Here is a 17,767-nt window from a genome sequence, read left to right as displayed (position 1 = left end):
TTCTCTAAAGTGCCCCAGAGTCCACATCCAGCCCAGGACGGGACTAAATTTTCCCAGGTGACTCATATTGCGCCGTGGCGGAGTGGACATGTGCAAGGCGGGCAGAGGCAACAGCAGCAGGAGAGGGCGGGAACAGCAACAGAGCCCAGAGGGGCCGGCCGAGGGGACGGGGGCTCCAGGGGCGCATTACCCGTCCGGCACTGCCCAGGCTGTCTTCGTCGGACTCCGACCTCCGCCTGCCATTCGAGTGGCCCTGGGTGGAAGCAGACACCAAGAGTCCAAGGGGTGGACCTCCTCCCGGGACCCACCCCCCGAACTGGTCCACAGTGCCGCACACAGCTGCCCCCCAGAGCCCCCCTTCCGGGGAGCAGGTCCGACCCTGCCCAGGAAAGCTGGAACCCTCGTCTGCAGGGCGAAGGGCCGCCGGGTGGCCGGCAGGCGGACACCACGCACTGGCGTGGACTCGGCGCTCCCCTTCCTGTCCCGGCCTGAACAGGGAACCAGCCCGAAGGCTCAGGACCCTGCGCAGAGCCCCTGGGAGAAGGTGCGCCGGTCTTCTTCAGGCCAAGGCCCCTCCTGTCTGCTTGCTAGTGCAGTCACAGAGCTGGGGCCAGGGCTGCCCAGCAAAACGGCCTCGACGCCCACCTCAGTTCTGGCACAGGTGAGGGCTCTGGGCGGCTCATACCCTGGAGGCTGCCAGGATGCCCCGCCTCTGAGCCGGCCCGCCACCTGCACAAACACTGCTCCAACCTCATACTCAGCATCCCGCTCCTCGGCAGGCAAAGGCCCCAGCTTCACGATGAGAGCTGCCCACCACTTTCGACCGTGCGCCCACCCTCCACCCCTGTCCCCTTCCGGAAGTCCCTGCTCTGCCCGCCTCCCCATGTTCACGCTCATGTAAGTACCGCGTGCTAACCGACTGCGCCACGGGCCCCCCTGCGTTCATTCTCATCAGGAAAAAATCTTGTTAGTTTACCACTTATACAACCACCCCGCTAGCTTTTTTTTTTTTTTTTTTTTTTTTTTTTTTTTGATACAGGGTAGTTCTATGGCCTGGAACTCACTATGTAGCCCAGACTGGCCTTGAACTCATGGTGATCCTCCTGCCTCAGCCTCCCGAGTGCTGGGATTACAGACGTACACCACTACACCCAGTGTCCTTCTAGCTTTTTATCCTCCTGGAGGACAACTGAGGCAACAGCAACTCTGATCTCATTGCCCGGGGAGCGGAGCTTACATGTTCCTGGGGCTCAGGGTCATCCAGCTCACCCCTCCTCTCACTGGGGAATCCGCTATCCCCACTGGCCTCAGAGTCCTGTGGAAAGAAGACGATCTCAGGGCCCTGGGGTCCTCCAAGTACCTGATGCGGTGACATGCGGCCATCCAGGCATCCGCCCCTCTCCCTGTCACCTTCCTCCTACCTCTTGCTGGGCGGGAGACCGAGAGCTGCGGGACACAGCGGAAGCGGCCTGGGCTCTGCAGGAGGCCTGGGCTTGACCTTTACCTGGTTACTCACCAGCTGCGACCTGGGCAGCTGTTCACCCTCTCTGAGCTCCGGGTTCCCTGGCTGTGGGATTCGTTTTAAGCACCTCCATTAGGGCGCGGTGAGAACTCCGAGAACGGAGGTCACGTGGGCACTGAGGTTAAGAGCAGCCCACCCACTTCACAGGCAGAGAGTGAAGGGTGGTTTAAGGGCTACGACCGGCACACAAAACACAGCCCTGGGAATTCTATTTACCCCCATGAAGCCCTCCCCCAAAACTGCACACACCCCCGTGAACGTATTTTTTATCTCCTAGATAGGAGCTCTACTCTGAAAGGGAATCAGGCATCAGTTAGAATCTTTCGAGCGTCTTCCTACTAACTTAGGGTTCCGCCTGATTGTGCATGCAGGGGCAGCATTAGTCACCTCATGCATTTATTTTCTTCCTTCTTCTACTAAGAAGTACTTCAACAAATAAAAATCAAGAATGCTAAAATAAACTCCCATATAGCTACCGCCCAAGCAAGACTGTCTCAAAATGGAAAAAAAAAAAAAAAAAAGTGGACCTGAGCTTTTGACACAATCTGCGAGTACAGCGTCAAGTGCAATGGCGGCATCTAGAAGTGCAGCATTTCTGCTAAGTCTGCTCACTGATTTGTTTGTTTGTTTGTTTGTTTTTTCCGGTACCGGGGATCGAACTCATGACCTTGCGCTTGCCAGGCAGGCGCTGTGCCGCTGAGCTAAATCCCCAGCCCCTGGTACATTTTCAGTTTGATGTCAGAGTGTTCACTTGGGTGAATGTGAACACCTCACCTTTAGTTCCTTAGTTCAGGGTCCAACCTAAGCTGCAGAAAACACCCTGTCTGTTCAGCTGGCGAGCACCTGCACCGTGTCTCACGTCTGAGACTCTGTACAGATCCCAGCAGTCACACATGCGAGGCCACAGCAAACCCAGGGCTGAGGCTGGCATTTCCTAGAAGCTGGTCTGGAACACTTCTTCCTAAGCACCTCCAGGAACTGCCATGGACTGAGCTCTTCCAGGAGGAAAGCTCTGAGATTCAAACACCTCCTCCTGCCGCCCTGATCCCATGCCCGCCTCAGTGCCTGGAGGACACCTGGGCAGGGCTGCCCACCTGAAGCTAGGCTGGCCTCCAGTTCGCACGGAGAGAGCCCGCTCCTCCCACCCTGCCGGGCGCTGGAACCCAAGGTTTGCCTCCCCATTCTCACCCGGTGGTTGTCCAGATGGTCGTGGTCTCTGGGCGCCATGTTGTCAAGGTCACCAAACACCGGCCAATCTGGACAGAGACAAAGACGAAGAGCTGACTTCGCTGCTGGTACGGTCACAGACACCTGTCACCAAGCCTTTATTTTTAATTTTTAAAGGAAGGCACAAAATGTGGGAAATGTTATCTGTCCCTAGGGAGCTGCAGTTCTTTCTTGAGCACTTATTCTACGACTGCCACCTGCCACCTGCGGAGTCCGGAGCAAGTGGCCTCCCCTTGTGGCTCCTCGACAGTCAGAATGTCATTGAACGGGTAATGTGCTTCTCCACATGCCTGGATCTGAATAAAGTGCAGGTATAACCCCAGCACTCGGGAGGCTGAGGCAGGAGGACTGTCATGATTTTGAGGCCAGCCTGGGCTACATAGTGAGTTCAAAATTAGCCTGGACTACATCGCAAGACCCTGTCTCAAAGAGAAAAAAAAGCAAAAAAGTACAGTTGTGAAGAAAGAAGGGTTACTTGCGCACTTCGGACCCAACGGGTGCACGCCAGATGGCTTCCTCTCCTGGTAAGTCTCTAGTTTTGCCTCCTGCCCTAAGCTCTCCTAAGCCGCATGTATGTGGCTGCCTATTTCCATGAAGTTGGTGCAGTGCATCCATAATTGGTGGTCAACTTGCGACACTCAGCTGAACTAAATCAGAGCTCCCCAGAGGATCGTTGCCAACAGCATAAACAGGAGAACTGGAGAGGAGGAGGTGGAGCTGTGGGTTCTCCTGGAGGAGCTTGTTGTGCTGGCTTTCCTGATGTGAGCTCCGCTGTTCTCACTGTTGGAGGAGCTCGGGACCTCACTGTCGCTGAGGATGGCTCCAGTTCTCTTCAGGGGAGCTCTGGTCCTTACTTTGAGCATCGCTTCCTGGCTCCAGTGCAGACCCCTCAGCCTGCTGGCACAGATCCTTCACCCCACTGGCACAGACTTCCTAGATTCCACCACTGACCTGTGGGCCTGCCCAGCACAGATCCGTGACACAGCCCTGCATGAGACACTGTTATGGGCTCCTGGCCTCCAGTTAGACTCATGGAAGGCAGTGTTATGGGCTCTAGGTCTTCAGCTGAACTCATGCAGGACAGTGCCATGGGGTCCAGGCCCTCAGCTGGATTCTTGGGTCTCTAGTGTGAGGGCAGATTTCCTGCACTGTCTTGTATTTGCCTCTTTGGGTGACTATTATAAAGTAATCTTATAAATGATGAGTCCTGTATTAATTCCTTTCCCTCACAAACCCTGGCCCCAACAGTTAGTAAGAATGGGGAGGACTGGGGTATAGCTGTGTGGTAGAGCATGCCTAGCAGGTACAAGGCCCTAACTTTGATACCCAGTGAGAGAGTCAGAGACAGAAAGAGACAGAGGGAGGGAGGGAGGGACAGAGGGAAAGAGAAGGAGAGAGAGGGAGAGAGACTATAAGAACCGATTTTATATTTTTAAATAACTGACTGAGATACAGCCAGGGATGGTGGCACATGCCTGTATTTGGTATGCAATTTTCTTTTTTGGTGTTCTGTCAATTTTTGTGTTTCATGAAACACAGTGAAAAGTGTTTCCTTGTCTTTATAATAGGTTGTTTTTATACCATTTGATGGCCCATATCTCAACAGTTCACTCAAACAACTCACCCGTAAAACCACTGCAGCCATGAGCCTTTTTGGCTAGTACACCTGATTTTCTAACACGCGGTGAAAACCAGTGTCACCCACCTCTGCCCGACACCTGCCCCCATCGCAGTGGCCGGGGCCCCACCATCACTCACGGAGGGGGTCCAGCTTGTGGCTCTGCGGGGTGGCCGAAGAAGGGGATGAAGGCAGCGAATCGAAGGTCACATCGCTCATGTTCTCGTCTCCGGAGTTCTCTGACAGGCGGAGCAGCGGGGGCCGACTGGCAGAGAGGGTCCTCACCCGGGGGCTCCCACACTTCTCCTCCGTTCCCCTCAGCATGGTCTTGGCTGACTGCTGGGGACATTAACAGATATTCGTGTCACTCCGGCATTCTCCGGGGGAGGAAGGGCTCTTTTTGTTGTTCCTTCTAACCCTGAAGCCCTCTCAGCCAGGGGCTTATACACGCCTAATAGGAACCCCCCAAAGTCAGTGCAGGACCAACCTACAGCATGCAAGAAGGGATACATGGAACAGGGCCCTGCGATCCTCCTGGCCAGCATGCTGGCCACGCTCTACAACCTTAAGATGGAGAACACACCCCAGTACACGTCCAGAGTCCCAAGCTAGTCTTTGCCAGTGCTGCCCTGCACCCGGTCCATGGAGCAGGGGTGCAGGGATCTCCCCTTGCACCCAGCAGGATGCCCAGAGAACCAGGTCTCAGTCAAGTACACTCATTCACCAGTGTCCACACAACCACACGCCTCCCACCTCTCACTTCTCCACCTGCTTGTTCTCCTCCCCTGGTCACAAACAGGCCCAACTCAAACAGATGCCAGTGTGCTGGAGACCACTACGAAGCGGCCCTGGGCGGGACTTAAATTACTCAACTGCCTTTTCGTGTTCACCTGTGACTCTGTCCAAGGCCTGGGCTGCTTGTCTGGAAGTGGGTGATGGACTCATAGTAAGTGAACCTCTGTGAGTCACTGATCCCTACTAGAACCTGTAATGGCAGATGAAGCCAGGAAGCCTCAAAGGATAAGACAAAATCACAGCCAGGGACACCTGGATCCTTGATCTCAACTAGATCTCAACTAGATAAAGACTACAGCCCCAGGCATCTCACTCCTGGGTGGATTAGCTTAATACCTTACTTGGAGAAGTCCTTGAGTGGTTCCGCCCCTCTTGCGTACTCCCCTCCCTTCCTCTGATAACCAAATAAATACAGCCACCCAGGGAAGGTCGGGGACTCAGCCCTAAGAGAATCACGAATTCTGTGAGAGGGCTTTCATCCTCCTGAGCCCTGAAATCATTCCCTTCGCCTCTTAGCCTTCGCCGTCCACTCGTTTGGGAGACTGCAGACCTGATCAGCCGCAATAACGCAGGCGTACTATTCACCGGGTGTCAGTGTCTGTTATGAGCACAGAAGAGGCCCGAGTGTGCTGAGCTGGAGTGCGCAGGGCGAGGCACAGATGGGATGGGTCTTCCCCGGCCTCATATTCCGCAGTTGAACATTTCTGGGCCACAGGGAGGCAGGGCTTGCGTGGGGCCTGCCGTCTAGCTGGCAGAGGACAGCAGGGAGGAGCGGGTCTCACTGGTACTCACCAGCAGCTTGGTGTTCTGATTCACGGTGTCCTGCTCCCGCGGCGAGAGGTCAAAAGGAGCCAGGCCCATGCTCTTGCAAATCCGGTTGCAGGCGTGAGAGTAGAAGAAGAGCGCCATGCCCCGGACACCTGTGGACGGAACAGGGGTGTTTAAGTAACAGGAAGGGAGGCAGCGGAGACCTGCTGAGCTGGAAGCGGCGTCAGACACCCAGCCTGCCATCTCGACGAACCCGGGAAGGCCGAGCACGCTCTCAGCCTGCTCCCTTGGGTGTGCAAAGAACGTGCAGGTTTTAGCGGGGAGCGAGGTCTTCATGAAAGCCGGCTGGCCTTCCCCCCTTACCTAGGTTGCCATCTCCAAAGTCTGTGCCCGTCTCAGTGTGAATCTGTGGGTCGGTGTAGAGGTCACCCACGCCCTGAATGTCCACCACGATCAGCTGATGGCCAGAACGTTCAAATGTGAAGTGGCTGAAGGCCTGGGGAGGGGGGAAGCACACACACACACAACTGAAGAACGGTGACTGCAAGGTACTGAGCCGTGGGCTGAGCAGACACTGGCCAGCCACCACGCTGGGGCTCACAAGAGCCCGGGTCTGCCCGTGTGTGTGTGGGCGTGGCGGGTCTCCATCAGGAGAAATCACAGCAGGAAAGACAAAGGAGGCTTGCTCAGTTCCGCAGGGGCACAGGTCTGGGGCCACCTAAGTCTGCTGATAGAAGCCGGCACTAGGCGACAGTGTCCCGATACAGAATGCCCCAAGGGGTGTGAGGGGCCTCTGGGAATGTGCAACCTCACACTCGCAGGGATTCTCCCTTGTAAGGGCGGGACCTAGCCAGGCTTCGCCTCAAAGAACTGGGTTAAATGGAGGCTGCAGGTATAGCAGAGCAAGCGCAGGGCCCTACCTGTGGTGTCAGGCGGATGTTGTCATCGCGGACAAATCCCGAGTTCGAGTTGTACTTGATGTACTTGCCCTCGATGTAGTGCTCGAGGTGGAAGAGGGGCTTGCCCGGTCTCTCCTTCAGCTCAATGATGCACATCTGCATGATGTCCACCTGGCAGGAGGGACTTGGTCAAGGACAAGGTCAGGGACGTGGAGAGGTATGTTCTCTTCCGTCTGGGCTCAGACCCTGGATTCATCACTTACTAGCTCTGTGTAGCAGGAACTGCTGACTGTCCTGAGAATCCATTCTCCCTTTTTCCTTTTAGAACAAAAACCCTGGTCTCTGAATTTCAAAAGGATGCACAACCAGGAGGTATCATAAAGAACATGTTGCTTGGCCTCTCTTGCAGCTAGGTGAAGTCATATGACCACATCTAGCCAATGAGAAGTAAGCAGCAACAATGCTGTAACTACAGCTTCCCTGTAGGTAGACTCTGCCTGTGCCTCAGAACCGCCCTCATGATCCACAGTAACTGGGGCTGGCAGAGAACAGGACAGAAGGAACCAGGCCTCTGGATGACTTCAAAGCTGCAAGGCGCCACCCCACTCCAGGGTAGGACTGTTACACAAGTGAGAAAGAAAACACTGAATGATACACATTCATAAATCTGTTGGCTAGCAACTTAGCCTGCGTCTTGCAGTAATACTGTGAATCTGGGCAAGACAGTTCACCTCTCTGTGGCTCCATTTCCACACCTGTACAGAGGAGACTTCAGATTTAGTACAAAACTTGAATTTGTGGATACACGTATCCGTAATGGAGCCAGTCAATGGTTCGGACATTATTATTCTCAGTAGACGTAATACTCTGTATACACAGAAGAAAGTGCGCAAGTGCTATGGTTTGTAAAGTGGGGTAGCAAAGACCTGTGACTTCCAGCTCCTGCCATGTTACACAGACTCACTCCCACCACCTGTCACCCTCAACGCCACACATCCCACGGAGGCACCAGGGCTGGGTTTCCCAAGAAAATGCCCTTCCAGGGAGACTGCGTCACTGCCCAGGTGGACAACGGCTGCGGAAGCAAAGGAGCCCAGAGCTGAGGCCAAGAGCTTCCTCAGAGAGGGCCCAGGTCAAAGAGCGGCCTGGGAGGGGGAGGGCGAAGGGTGGTTCTCGGAACGTTCCCGCCTCCAGCGCTGGCTGTCCTGCAAGGAAGCCTGTGACAGGGCACCTGCTTGGCTAGTGGGCTCACTGGGAGAGGGGCGGTGGCACAGGCTGAGTGCACGGTCAGCCCCACAAGACCACGTCCTCATCTCCCTCCCCTAATTCCACCGCATGATTGTTTACTGGACGCGTAGGTGCTCAGGGACAGCGGTGAGGGATTCCTGGGTCCCCTCCCTCCAAGTGTGCTTAATCAAGGGCCTTGCTAACAGCAGGGGCTCGAGAAATTCTGCGGGCTGCTCAGAGAGGGGCTGACTAAGGCAGCCGGAACCAGTGCCTGGGATCTAGTGGGTTCTCGGGAACTGAGGCAGGGCAGAGGCACGGAGCAGCGACTCCTCAGGTGCCCACAGGCTACAGAAATTGTGCTGGGCCTCAGTCACAGCACGCCCCGGGGGCTCAGGTGGAGAGGCCAGCCTGGCACAAGGCGGCAAGGCCTGGATTTGAGCCCCGGCTCCATCCCTGCCGGGCTAGGCAAGTCATTTGACCTTGCTGAGCCCCAAGTCTTCCAGGGACCCAACACAGCACCCAGCCCTCCTCTTTTTGCTTGTTCTTGGGAACAACCCCGTCCCAGTCTTAGTTCTTGGTCGGGGTGAAACGCTCTGCATTGCCGGCTCCGGGGAAGCACAGGCTCAGGCCGACCCAATCTGCACAGCCCCCTACCTCGGTCACCGTGATTGGCTTAGGCATAAGCATCTGTCCTGAGAAGAACCAGTGAAATTCAGGTCTGAAACTGGAACTTCTGGGAAAATAGGTGTTGTCATTCCAACGAGACCGCTGAGAAGACAGAAAGACAGCCTGCAGCTGGAAGGGACACACCACTGCAAGCGCAAGGCCGCTGGACAGCACGGCAGTGCAGAACACCCAGGCCAAGGATGGGTGAAGACCCCTGATCACCTCAGTTTGGCCCTGGACGCAGCCACGCCTGCCGTTGGTACTATTTGCCAGGTGCACAAAACAGTGGATTCCCTTTTTGGCTTAAGCCAGTGTAAGTGGGTTTCAGAATCTGCAAAAATTCTTACGGCTGACAGGTTCCAGATGTCTGCTCTTAGGGACAAACCACTCCAGACATCGAGTGTGGCTCAGTCTGTTCGCTGAATAGTTATTGATCATTAACTACGGGGCGGGAAGAGAGGACCCTGGCACCGCCAGCGCCCCTCACCCCAGCCACTGGCCCCGCGTGCTCTGGGCGGGGAGGAGGCAGCCGGGGGAGCCACGCACCTGCTTGGGGGGCTTGTGCCGGTTATACTCCTCCCCCCAGAGCTTGGCCTCCATCTGCAGACGCACGTCCTCGAAGTACACGTCCCTGGCCACCGTCTCAATGTAGCGCTTTGCCACGTAGTTGGAGGCCCCCGTCCACTGCTGGGCGTGCAGGAAGTTGGAGAGCTTCTTCCTGGGGGAAAGCCAGGAGGGGGCTGGTGGACACTCTGGGGTTCACTGGGCACACAGTCCCTGGTCCTCAGGACAGCAAGACCCGCCTGGCCCGGCTGAGGCAGGAACAACATGTAGGTGGGAGGGGCGTCCCCACCCACTGCGTCCTTCCGGGAGCGGAAAGGGGGTCACCCGTCCCCGGAAGATCTCCAGTCCCTTCCCCTGACCCCCGAACTTGAGATTAGTGGGCACTCCCTGTTCCTCTGGAGCCCATCCCCACAGCTGGGCCCAGCGTGTGGTCCAGCAGAGACCAGGCGGAGAGGAACTTGGGCTGCACGGAGGCAGAAGCCTCTGTCTCCGGTCCTCGGCTGAACCGCCCCAGTGCCCCTGATCTCAGCAGCCTGGTGGAGTCCGGGCAGGGCCCCAAGCACAGGCGGCGTCACTTACGTCCTGAAGCACTCCCTCATGGCTCCCCGGCCAAAGGGCTGAAAGACATCACACAGAGGCCAGTCAGTCCCAACGCCCCACGCAGAAGCAGCCACAAGATGTTCCCCAGACCTCACACACCCAGGGCGGCCCTGGACCTCACCACAATCCCACTAGCCTGGCCCTCCCTCCTGCACCCGGCATCAAAGCCTGAAAGGCCCTGAGCCTAGGACTGCGCGCCCAGAATGCTGGGGAGGGCACCACATGTCAAAGAACGATTTCGACCCCGTCTCTAATGGAAAGAAAGTAGAAAGGAAGCCAGTGCATCTGCGCATGCCCGTAGTCCCAGCTACACAGGACGCTGAGGCAGGAGGCTTGCTTGAGCCCAGGAGGTGAGCAACACAGTGGTGCCCTGTGTGCTATAGTTTGTTCCCTCCCTTCCTTCCTTACCCCACTTCCCTCCTTCCCTCCACCTCTTTCTTTTTTTGGCACTGGGGATTGAACCCAGAGCCTCTATACTGAGCTACATCCCCAACTCATTAAAAGAAATTTTTTTTTTTAGATCGGATCACATATAGTTCAAGGTGGCCTTAAACTCACCACAGAGCCCAGGCTGGACTCGAACCTTGGCAATCCTGCCTTAGCCTCCCGAGTGCTGGGATTACAGGCACGCACTACCATGCCCCACATGAACTCAATTCCTTTCCCTATTCTGGTCACAAGCCAAACTGCGCAAGAACTGAATCAAATTCAATGGTTAGGTTCAATACTGACGTTACGGTAAAACCTGATTCCGTTCTCATGCAATTTGCCTTGCAAGCCGAATTGCGAAGAGAATTAAGTTCATGAACCAAGGTACCGCTGTATTTGAATTGCACTCAACAAAGCTATTATGAGAACTATAACACACACGCAATAGCACAAAGAAAGCCCACAGCTTAGAAAACTAAAGTAGGTGAGGAGAGGGCACAGGGCCCGAGGCTGGCTTGAGACAGTCCCCACCCAGCGCCGTGCGGCCAGGGCTCAGGGACCTGCTCACCTGAGACGCCATCTTGATCAGAACCTCATCTTCTAGCCACTGGCCGGTGACAGCGTTGTACCTGCAGAGACCAGAGCCCACCCCAAGGAGCACCTCGTAACATGATCCCGCCCCTACTGGCCAAAGGTGAAGGCCTCTGGGGCTGCCCTTGGCCCTCGGGACCAAGGCCGCACCCACCTCAACCTGGCTCTTGCGGACACTCGCCCGTCCCAGGTCTCACCACGCTGGCCTCCTCCCTTCCCTCAACCACTGTCGCTTCTCCCGTCCCCATTTTACCCCCTCCCCCACATCGGCCTCTGCCCATTTTCTGTCTTGTTCTGCTCCTGGCTCCCGCGCTGGCTGTTAGTCCACGAAGACAGGGCCTGGTGTGTCGAACACTTCATATACACTGGATGCATGCTGAGTACACAAACATCCTGCTACAACTGGTCTGTGGAACAAAGCACCCCCAGGTAGGGGGGCGGCAGCATCCTCAGTCTTGTCAGGCAACTGGGCCAGATGCAGCCTGTGTAGCCAGACACATGCCCCAAGAAGTAAGAGCTGTCCCAGTGCAGGCAGAGGAAGGAGAGGACCCCGCCTCTGAGGCTAACCAGGAAAGGGTCTGCTGGGCGTACACCTAAGGCAGAGAGATGGAGAATGTTCTAGGAAAGAGACAGAGGAGGTTCTGGGACGGTTCCATCTCATCTTTCAGGAATCCTCTTTCCCAAAGAACACCTGCCCTCAGGCCTGGCCTCAGACAGGTTTGCCTGGTAGACAGTTTCTCGGCTCAGTGGATCACTAATATCTAAAACCTCCCCTGGGCTGGGGTCTTCTTATCTCTGGTGGGAGGCTTCTCTTGGCCTACTTCTCAGCTGGGGCCGACTCTAGCACACTCCCAGGCCCCCGAACAGGTTTCTCAGTGCCTGAAACTTCTACAAGATAAAACAAGCTAAGGCCTGGCAGGTAACCGCCCCGCTCAGAGCAACAGGGCTTTTCACAGCTCCAAGCTTACCTGCAACCAGCCTGTGTGCAATAAATGATAGCAGTGATTTTTTTTTTATTACTAGGTGGAGGAGAAGGTTATGGAAACAATTCTCCTTCACCCCTACCCGGAGAGGCACCGCAGGCTGGGGTGGGGGAAGCATGAAGCCTTGGGAGTCTTACTTGCCATCCACAGCTGCTCCCGTCATAAAGACAAAAGGGCTCAAAGCTCACTGAATGCTCATCACAGGCCGGGTGCTTCAGTGGATCACTGCATTCAACCTTCCGGCAACCCTGAGGTTGCTACGGGTATTATGCCCATTTTTCTGGAGGAGAAACTGAGGCTCAATATCCTGCCCAAGAGTCAGGACCAAATGCGGAGTGGTTTACACTAAAACCTTGCTCTCAGTCAGGCTGGGTGTAACCCACACGGAGGGGTATCTGTTCCTAATACTGTAACAGGCTAGTGCGCACCAGAGCTAAAAAAAAAACAAACAGAAATGGGAGACGGAAACCTCCACTTTAGAGATCTCACGCTCTGGCCATCAACTCGTGGGGCCTTTCAGGGCCGTCAGCCACTTCCCTCAGAGAGTAAACACAGTGTGGCCTGGCCCTGATCCAAGACGAGCTACAGAACACAGAACCAGCCCAGCCCACGAGTCCTGCTCCCTCAGGCTGGTGGTCCCCAGGGCCTGCCTGGGTGGCTGAGTGTCCTTAGCCTGGAAGCTGTGTGTCACCGGCCAGCCAGCAGGCATGCTCTTGCAGTGAAAAGGGGTCCAGCCTGCACCTGACCCTGCTGGGACCCCCACAGCTGTGACCCCGCCTGCCAGGCACAGAGCAGGGACGCCATCAAGGGGTCTCTACCTCTGGCAGAGAACAGGGCAGGTGCACGCGGGGCTCTAAAGCCACTTCCTCCTCGGGTGGGAACAGAACCGGCTGCAGAACGGTGGAGGGGGCAGGGTACCCTGTCAGCCCCTCCCTGCAGCTAAGCGGGGCCATGGAACTCGGCAGCTCTCCCCTATGAGAAGCACACAAAACCGACGCCACCCCTCGGGCTGGGGGCTGGAAAGCCAGGGTGCTACCCTGCCGCTGTCCCTCCCCTGGGCAGCACTGGTGCGGTCACGTGTCCAGAGGAAGGATCCACGAGACGGGATAGCGTGGACTGCTGGGCTGCCTGAACAGCTGTTCACCTCTCGCCCAGCTTGAAACACCAGGAACGCACTTGTGCTGCAGGAAGTCCGCGCGCTAGTTCTTGCTGTGATACAGTCAGCCTAGCCCGTCTAACGTGTACCTTGCAGGACAATGAGAGGGGCCCAGTGAGCACGCACAGTGCGTAGAGCAAGCACCAACACTCAGGCACGGGTGGTGTTTCATAGGCTGAGTGTCCCTTATCTACCACGCTGGGGACCGAAGCATCCGCTTTCAGAATACAGTATTTGCATACGCAGTCTTGACCAGCTGAGCATCCGCACTTGAAAATCCAAAGCAGTCTCAACTCTGAAAGTTAGGTTTTCAGACTGAGGACGCCTGGCTTGTACCGCTCCCTTCTCCTGACCCCACAGGTACCTGGCCCTCTCCAGCTGTGAGCAAAACGGGGGTCCCACGCCCTGCCAGGACTCCCCAAAGCCCCGGGAGAAGCTGCTGACCTGTGGCGAGTAGCGCGCTCCGTGGCAATGTCCTCGAGGTGGAACTCAGCCCAGGGGTCGGGCATGTGCTTGGCCTTCTCGATCGCGTGCTTCCAGGCCTCCTGCAGAAGGCGAAGCGAGCGTCAGACCACTCAGGGCGGCCCGCCTCCTCTCACCCGCGGTTTCCCCTGAAGCAGCCAAGCAAGAAAAGAATTCCTGCTTTAGGCTTTGCGGAACGGTCCCCAAGAGACACTATGTGCTCTACGGGCACAGCCTTCCTGTGGGAAGACAGGCATGTGAATACACACTGCTCCACTTGTCGCTGACTGCGAAGGAAAATACCACCCTGAGCTCGGGTGCGGCTCAGGGGCAGGGCCCTTGCCAGCGTGCACGAGAGCCTGGGTTCCGTCCTCAGCACTGCACCCAAAAGGAGAGAAAATAACCAAGAGAAAGAACAGAAGACACCATTTCGGGCACCAGACTGGCAAATATTTGAAGGAATTGAAACAACTTAGCCAGTGTGGGCCAGGACACGGGGACCAGGTACCGTCACACACAGTCAATAGGACAGACCTTTCCTACAAGGCAAGCTGGCAATGCTAAAATGCTACTAAAATTCCTTAAAAAGTATTCCTTCATTTTGACCCAGCAATTCTACATCTAGGGATCAATTCTACAGAAACACGAGCATGCAAGGCATGTACATACACGAAGTGTCTTAGTATGCTAGGCCTGGTGGCACATGTCTGTAATCCCAGAACTCGGGAGGCTGAGGCAGGAGCACTGCCATGAGTTCAAGGCCACCTGAGCTACATAAACGAGTTCAAAACACAGCGAGACCTTGCCTCAAAAAGAACAAAAGGTGGCATAGTATTGTACAAAACCAAATCCAACACAAAGATCTGTCTGTGGGGAATGATTAAATGCACTTTTTATTATTTCTACCCAAAAGGCTAAGGAGGCCTTCTAAGAGACTGCGCTCATAGCACAGTGGGAAGTCTTGGTCCTAGCAGCCCTCATGCCCCCATTTTATAATAAATATTGAGTCACACAGTTGTACTGCCCTGTACGTAACCCACAGATGACCACCCCAAGCTCAGCGTCTATGGAAGCATGCCAAAGTCATGCTGCCTTTCCACGTAGCACAGAGCTCAGCTCTGGACTCAGATAATTACGAGCCATTCCCACGACACACTCCCAGGCCCTGCAGGGTGCAGTGCACTTCCCCGTGCAGAACTTCCCTGCCCACGGGAGGGCTTCCGGCATCCCCGGCCTCCACCACGCGGTTACACAAACCACCTCCCCAGACACCCAAACCGCACAAGACCCCGGCCTGGGTGAAGACGTCCACCGCACATTACGAAGCAAGCAGCTGCTAAACACGATGAGGGTACGCTGTGGTTTGAAGGTGTCCCCAAAGTTCACTTGTCAGAAACTTCAAAACCAAATTCCTGGGTGTCTTGGTTTGGGGGATATTTTTGCAAGGGGAAACAATATAATACGGGACACATATTTTATAAGAATATTTATAATAGTCACGAAAAGAACGATATACAAGAGAGTGCAGGAAACCTGTCCACACGCTAAGACCAAGGAATCCAGCTGAGGGCCTGGATCCCACGGAAATGTCCTGCATGAGTCCACCTTAAGACCGAGAGCTCGTAACAATGTCTCATGCAGCCTGTTTCAGGGATCTGCGCTGGGAAGGCCCACAGGTCAGTGGTGGAATCTAGGAAGTCTGTGCCAGCAGGATGAAGGATCTGTGCCAGCAGGCTGAGGGATCTGCACTGGAGCCAGGAAGCGATGAGCAAGTAAGAACCAGAGCTCCCCCACAAGGTCCCACAGCCATCCTCAGCAACAGTGAGGTCCCGAGCTCCTCCGATGATCAAGATGGCCGACTGAGCTCCCATCAGGGAAGCCAACGCAGCAAGCTTGTCCAGGAGACTGGCAGTGCACCATCTTCCCCTCCGCAGCCAGGAAGCCATGCTCAGAGTGAGGACCAGAGCTCCCCCTAAGTGAACCAAAGCTATTCTCAGTACCAACGAGGTCCGGAGCTCCTCAGAGGATGAAAACAGCCAAGTTCATCAGGAAAGCCAGCATGACGAGCTCCTCCAACAGAACCAACAGCTCCTTACACCTTCCACCAGCTCCCACAGCCTTCTCAGCTCCCAACAGCCTCCTTCTCCTCCAGGTCTGCCTCTTATCCTGCTGGCAACAGTCCCCAGGTGGGCTCCCACACCCAGCACCACGCTTGCTCAGTTCAACTGGGGGTTATAAATTGACCACCAGTTGTCAATCCACTACACCAGGTTAAAGATATTCAAGAGGTGACTGGGATTAGGTGAGGTCTGGGTCCCGCCGGCGACACCAATAGCTTTAGAAGAGGGAAGAGAGCAGAGCTGGCCCCTCGGTCTCCAGGTGCTGATACCTCCCCACCGGTGACAGCAAGAAGCCCTCACCAGGTACCAGTTTCAGGGTCTTGGACCTGCCGGCCACAAGAACCATGAGCCAGCTAAACTTTGACTCCTTATCAATTACCTAACATTGGGGCTGGGGATATAGCTCAGCAGCACAGCGCCTGCCTGGCAAGCGCAAGATTGTGAGTTTGATTCCTGGTACCGGAATAAAAACAAAAAAATCAATTACCTAACATTGGTTACTTTGATATACAACAGAAAACAGACTAAGACTTAGTTCAATCCCATTTTTGTTTTTTTAGTACCAGGAATCGAACTCAGGACCTTGCGCTTGCCAGGCAGGTACCTGTGCCGCTGAGCTACACCCCAGCCCTCGTTTTTGATCCTAAGAGTTCATTTTATTTACAAAGCATGGGGTGTAGCTCAGTGGTAGAACTCAGCATGAAAGAGGCTCTGGGTTCAATTTTTTTTTTTGGAATGGGAATCGAACTTAGGACCTTGCACTTGCCAGGCAGGCACCATGCCACAGAATTATACCCCCAGCCCTCTGGGTTCAGTCTTGAACACCAAACCAAACCAACAAAAAACAACAAAAACCAACCAACCAACAAACACCAAGCCCATTTTATTGCTTTTGTGACACCCCTCAGCAGTCCCCGCCAGCCTCCACTGGCATCCAGCTTCCCAGGGTCCCTGGCCCAAAGGCAGCTGCACTGTGCCCACCCTCTCATCTTAATGGCCCTTGCTCAAAACACAAGAGTTTGGCAGAGGAGCTGATGTTATAGACAGACAGACAGACAGACAGACAGACAGACAGACACACACACACACACACACACACACACACACACACACACGGCCCAGGGCTCCCTAGCTGGAGCTTTCTAAACTCCGTAAAGTCCACAGTCTTCTTTCAATAGAATCTGGAGGCTAATCTGGGCTTAATGAAAATACTTGGAAAGTACAGAAGTGCAATCTGACCTACGTTACCACCCGGAGCAACTGCGGCCCAGGGCGCTCAGCAAGGCCTTTCCCAGGACTTTCGCATACATCTAAAAAGTAAAGATTGCAATCACACAGTAAACATAACTTACATCCTGTCGGGAGACCGGCTCAGTGGGACTTCATCCTTTATTTAGCGACCCTGATTTATTTTTCTGCCTCCAAAAAGATGACATGCATAGCATAAAGACTGCAAGCTCTGAGGAATTCTGAATTAGAACGCGGAGGTCCTCCCTCACGACCCACTCCGAAAACCACTGCCGGCATGACGTAGCTCCTCTGCCGGTTTTACCTCTGCCTTTAACGCAGTGTCTACTCAAGAGCCCTGAGGCTGCGGCGCACGTCTGTTCTGCCTCTTGCTCTCCCGCTTACTGTGGGATCTTGGACGGCTTTCCACGTCACGTGTCCCGGCTGCCCGCTGACCTTCCTTCCTTCCCAGGGCTGTGGGATATACGGTCATAATCGAATACCCACAGGTATTTGTCTAACATCCAAGTGATGGATACTTGGGTTCTCTCCAGTACATCTTGGCACAAACAGTGTGAAGTGAACATCCTCATATCTAATCTGCTCATATAGATCTTTGCTCGTATCAGATCTCAGCGATCTATCTATCTGCAGGATCTGGGTCACATACACAATCCAAGTGCCTGCAGATGCAGCTCAATGATAGCCGAGTATGGGCAATGCCTTGGGTTCAATCCCTAGCACTACAGAAGAGAAAAAGAGAGAGAGAGAGAGAGAGGGAGGGAGGGAGGGAGGGAGAGAGAGAGAAAGAGAGAGAGAGAGAGAAAGGGAGAGAGAGAGAGAAAGGGAGAGAGAGAGAGAGAGAGAGAGAGAGAGAGAGAGAGAGAGAGAAAGAGAGAGAGAAAGGAGGGAA

General features: G+C 55.0%; 1 protein-coding gene across 6 annotated transcripts in view; it reads right to left on the bottom strand.

The window, feature by feature from the left end:
- The window catches only part of Eef2k (eukaryotic elongation factor 2 kinase), a 56,936-nt gene that overhangs the window by 11,304 nt on the left and 27,865 nt on the right, over positions 1-17,767 (bottom strand). For 5 of the 6 annotated variants that reach the window (XM_005405080.2, XM_005405081.2, XM_013504852.1 and 2 more), the window contains 11 exons: positions 13,490-13,590; positions 10,884-10,944; positions 9,866-9,903; positions 9,269-9,440; positions 6,851-7,000; positions 6,294-6,426; positions 5,955-6,082; positions 4,508-4,706; positions 2,711-2,778; positions 1,238-1,315; positions 191-253 (listed from right to left, as the gene is read on the bottom strand). In XM_005405080.2, the coding sequence (XP_005405137.1) occupies positions 191-253; positions 1,238-1,315; positions 2,711-2,778; positions 4,508-4,706; positions 5,955-6,082; positions 6,294-6,426; positions 6,851-7,000; positions 9,269-9,440; positions 9,866-9,903; positions 10,884-10,944; positions 13,490-13,590 (1,191 nt within the window). The remainder of the gene's footprint in view (positions 1-190; positions 254-1,237; positions 1,316-2,710; positions 2,779-4,507; positions 4,707-5,954; positions 6,083-6,293; positions 6,427-6,850; positions 7,001-9,268; positions 9,441-9,865; positions 9,904-10,883; positions 10,945-13,489; positions 13,591-17,767) is intronic. The other variant, XM_005405083.1, reaches the window with a different exon arrangement.

The sequence above is a fragment of the Chinchilla lanigera genome, unplaced genomic scaffold (genome assembly GCF_000276665.1).
Source record: "Chinchilla lanigera isolate Chin_1 unplaced genomic scaffold, ChiLan1.0 scaffold00092, whole genome shotgun sequence".
NCBI classification, from domain to species: domain Eukaryota; kingdom Metazoa; phylum Chordata; class Mammalia; order Rodentia; family Chinchillidae; genus Chinchilla; species Chinchilla lanigera.
This window is presented reverse-complemented; position numbering and strand designations above follow the sequence as displayed.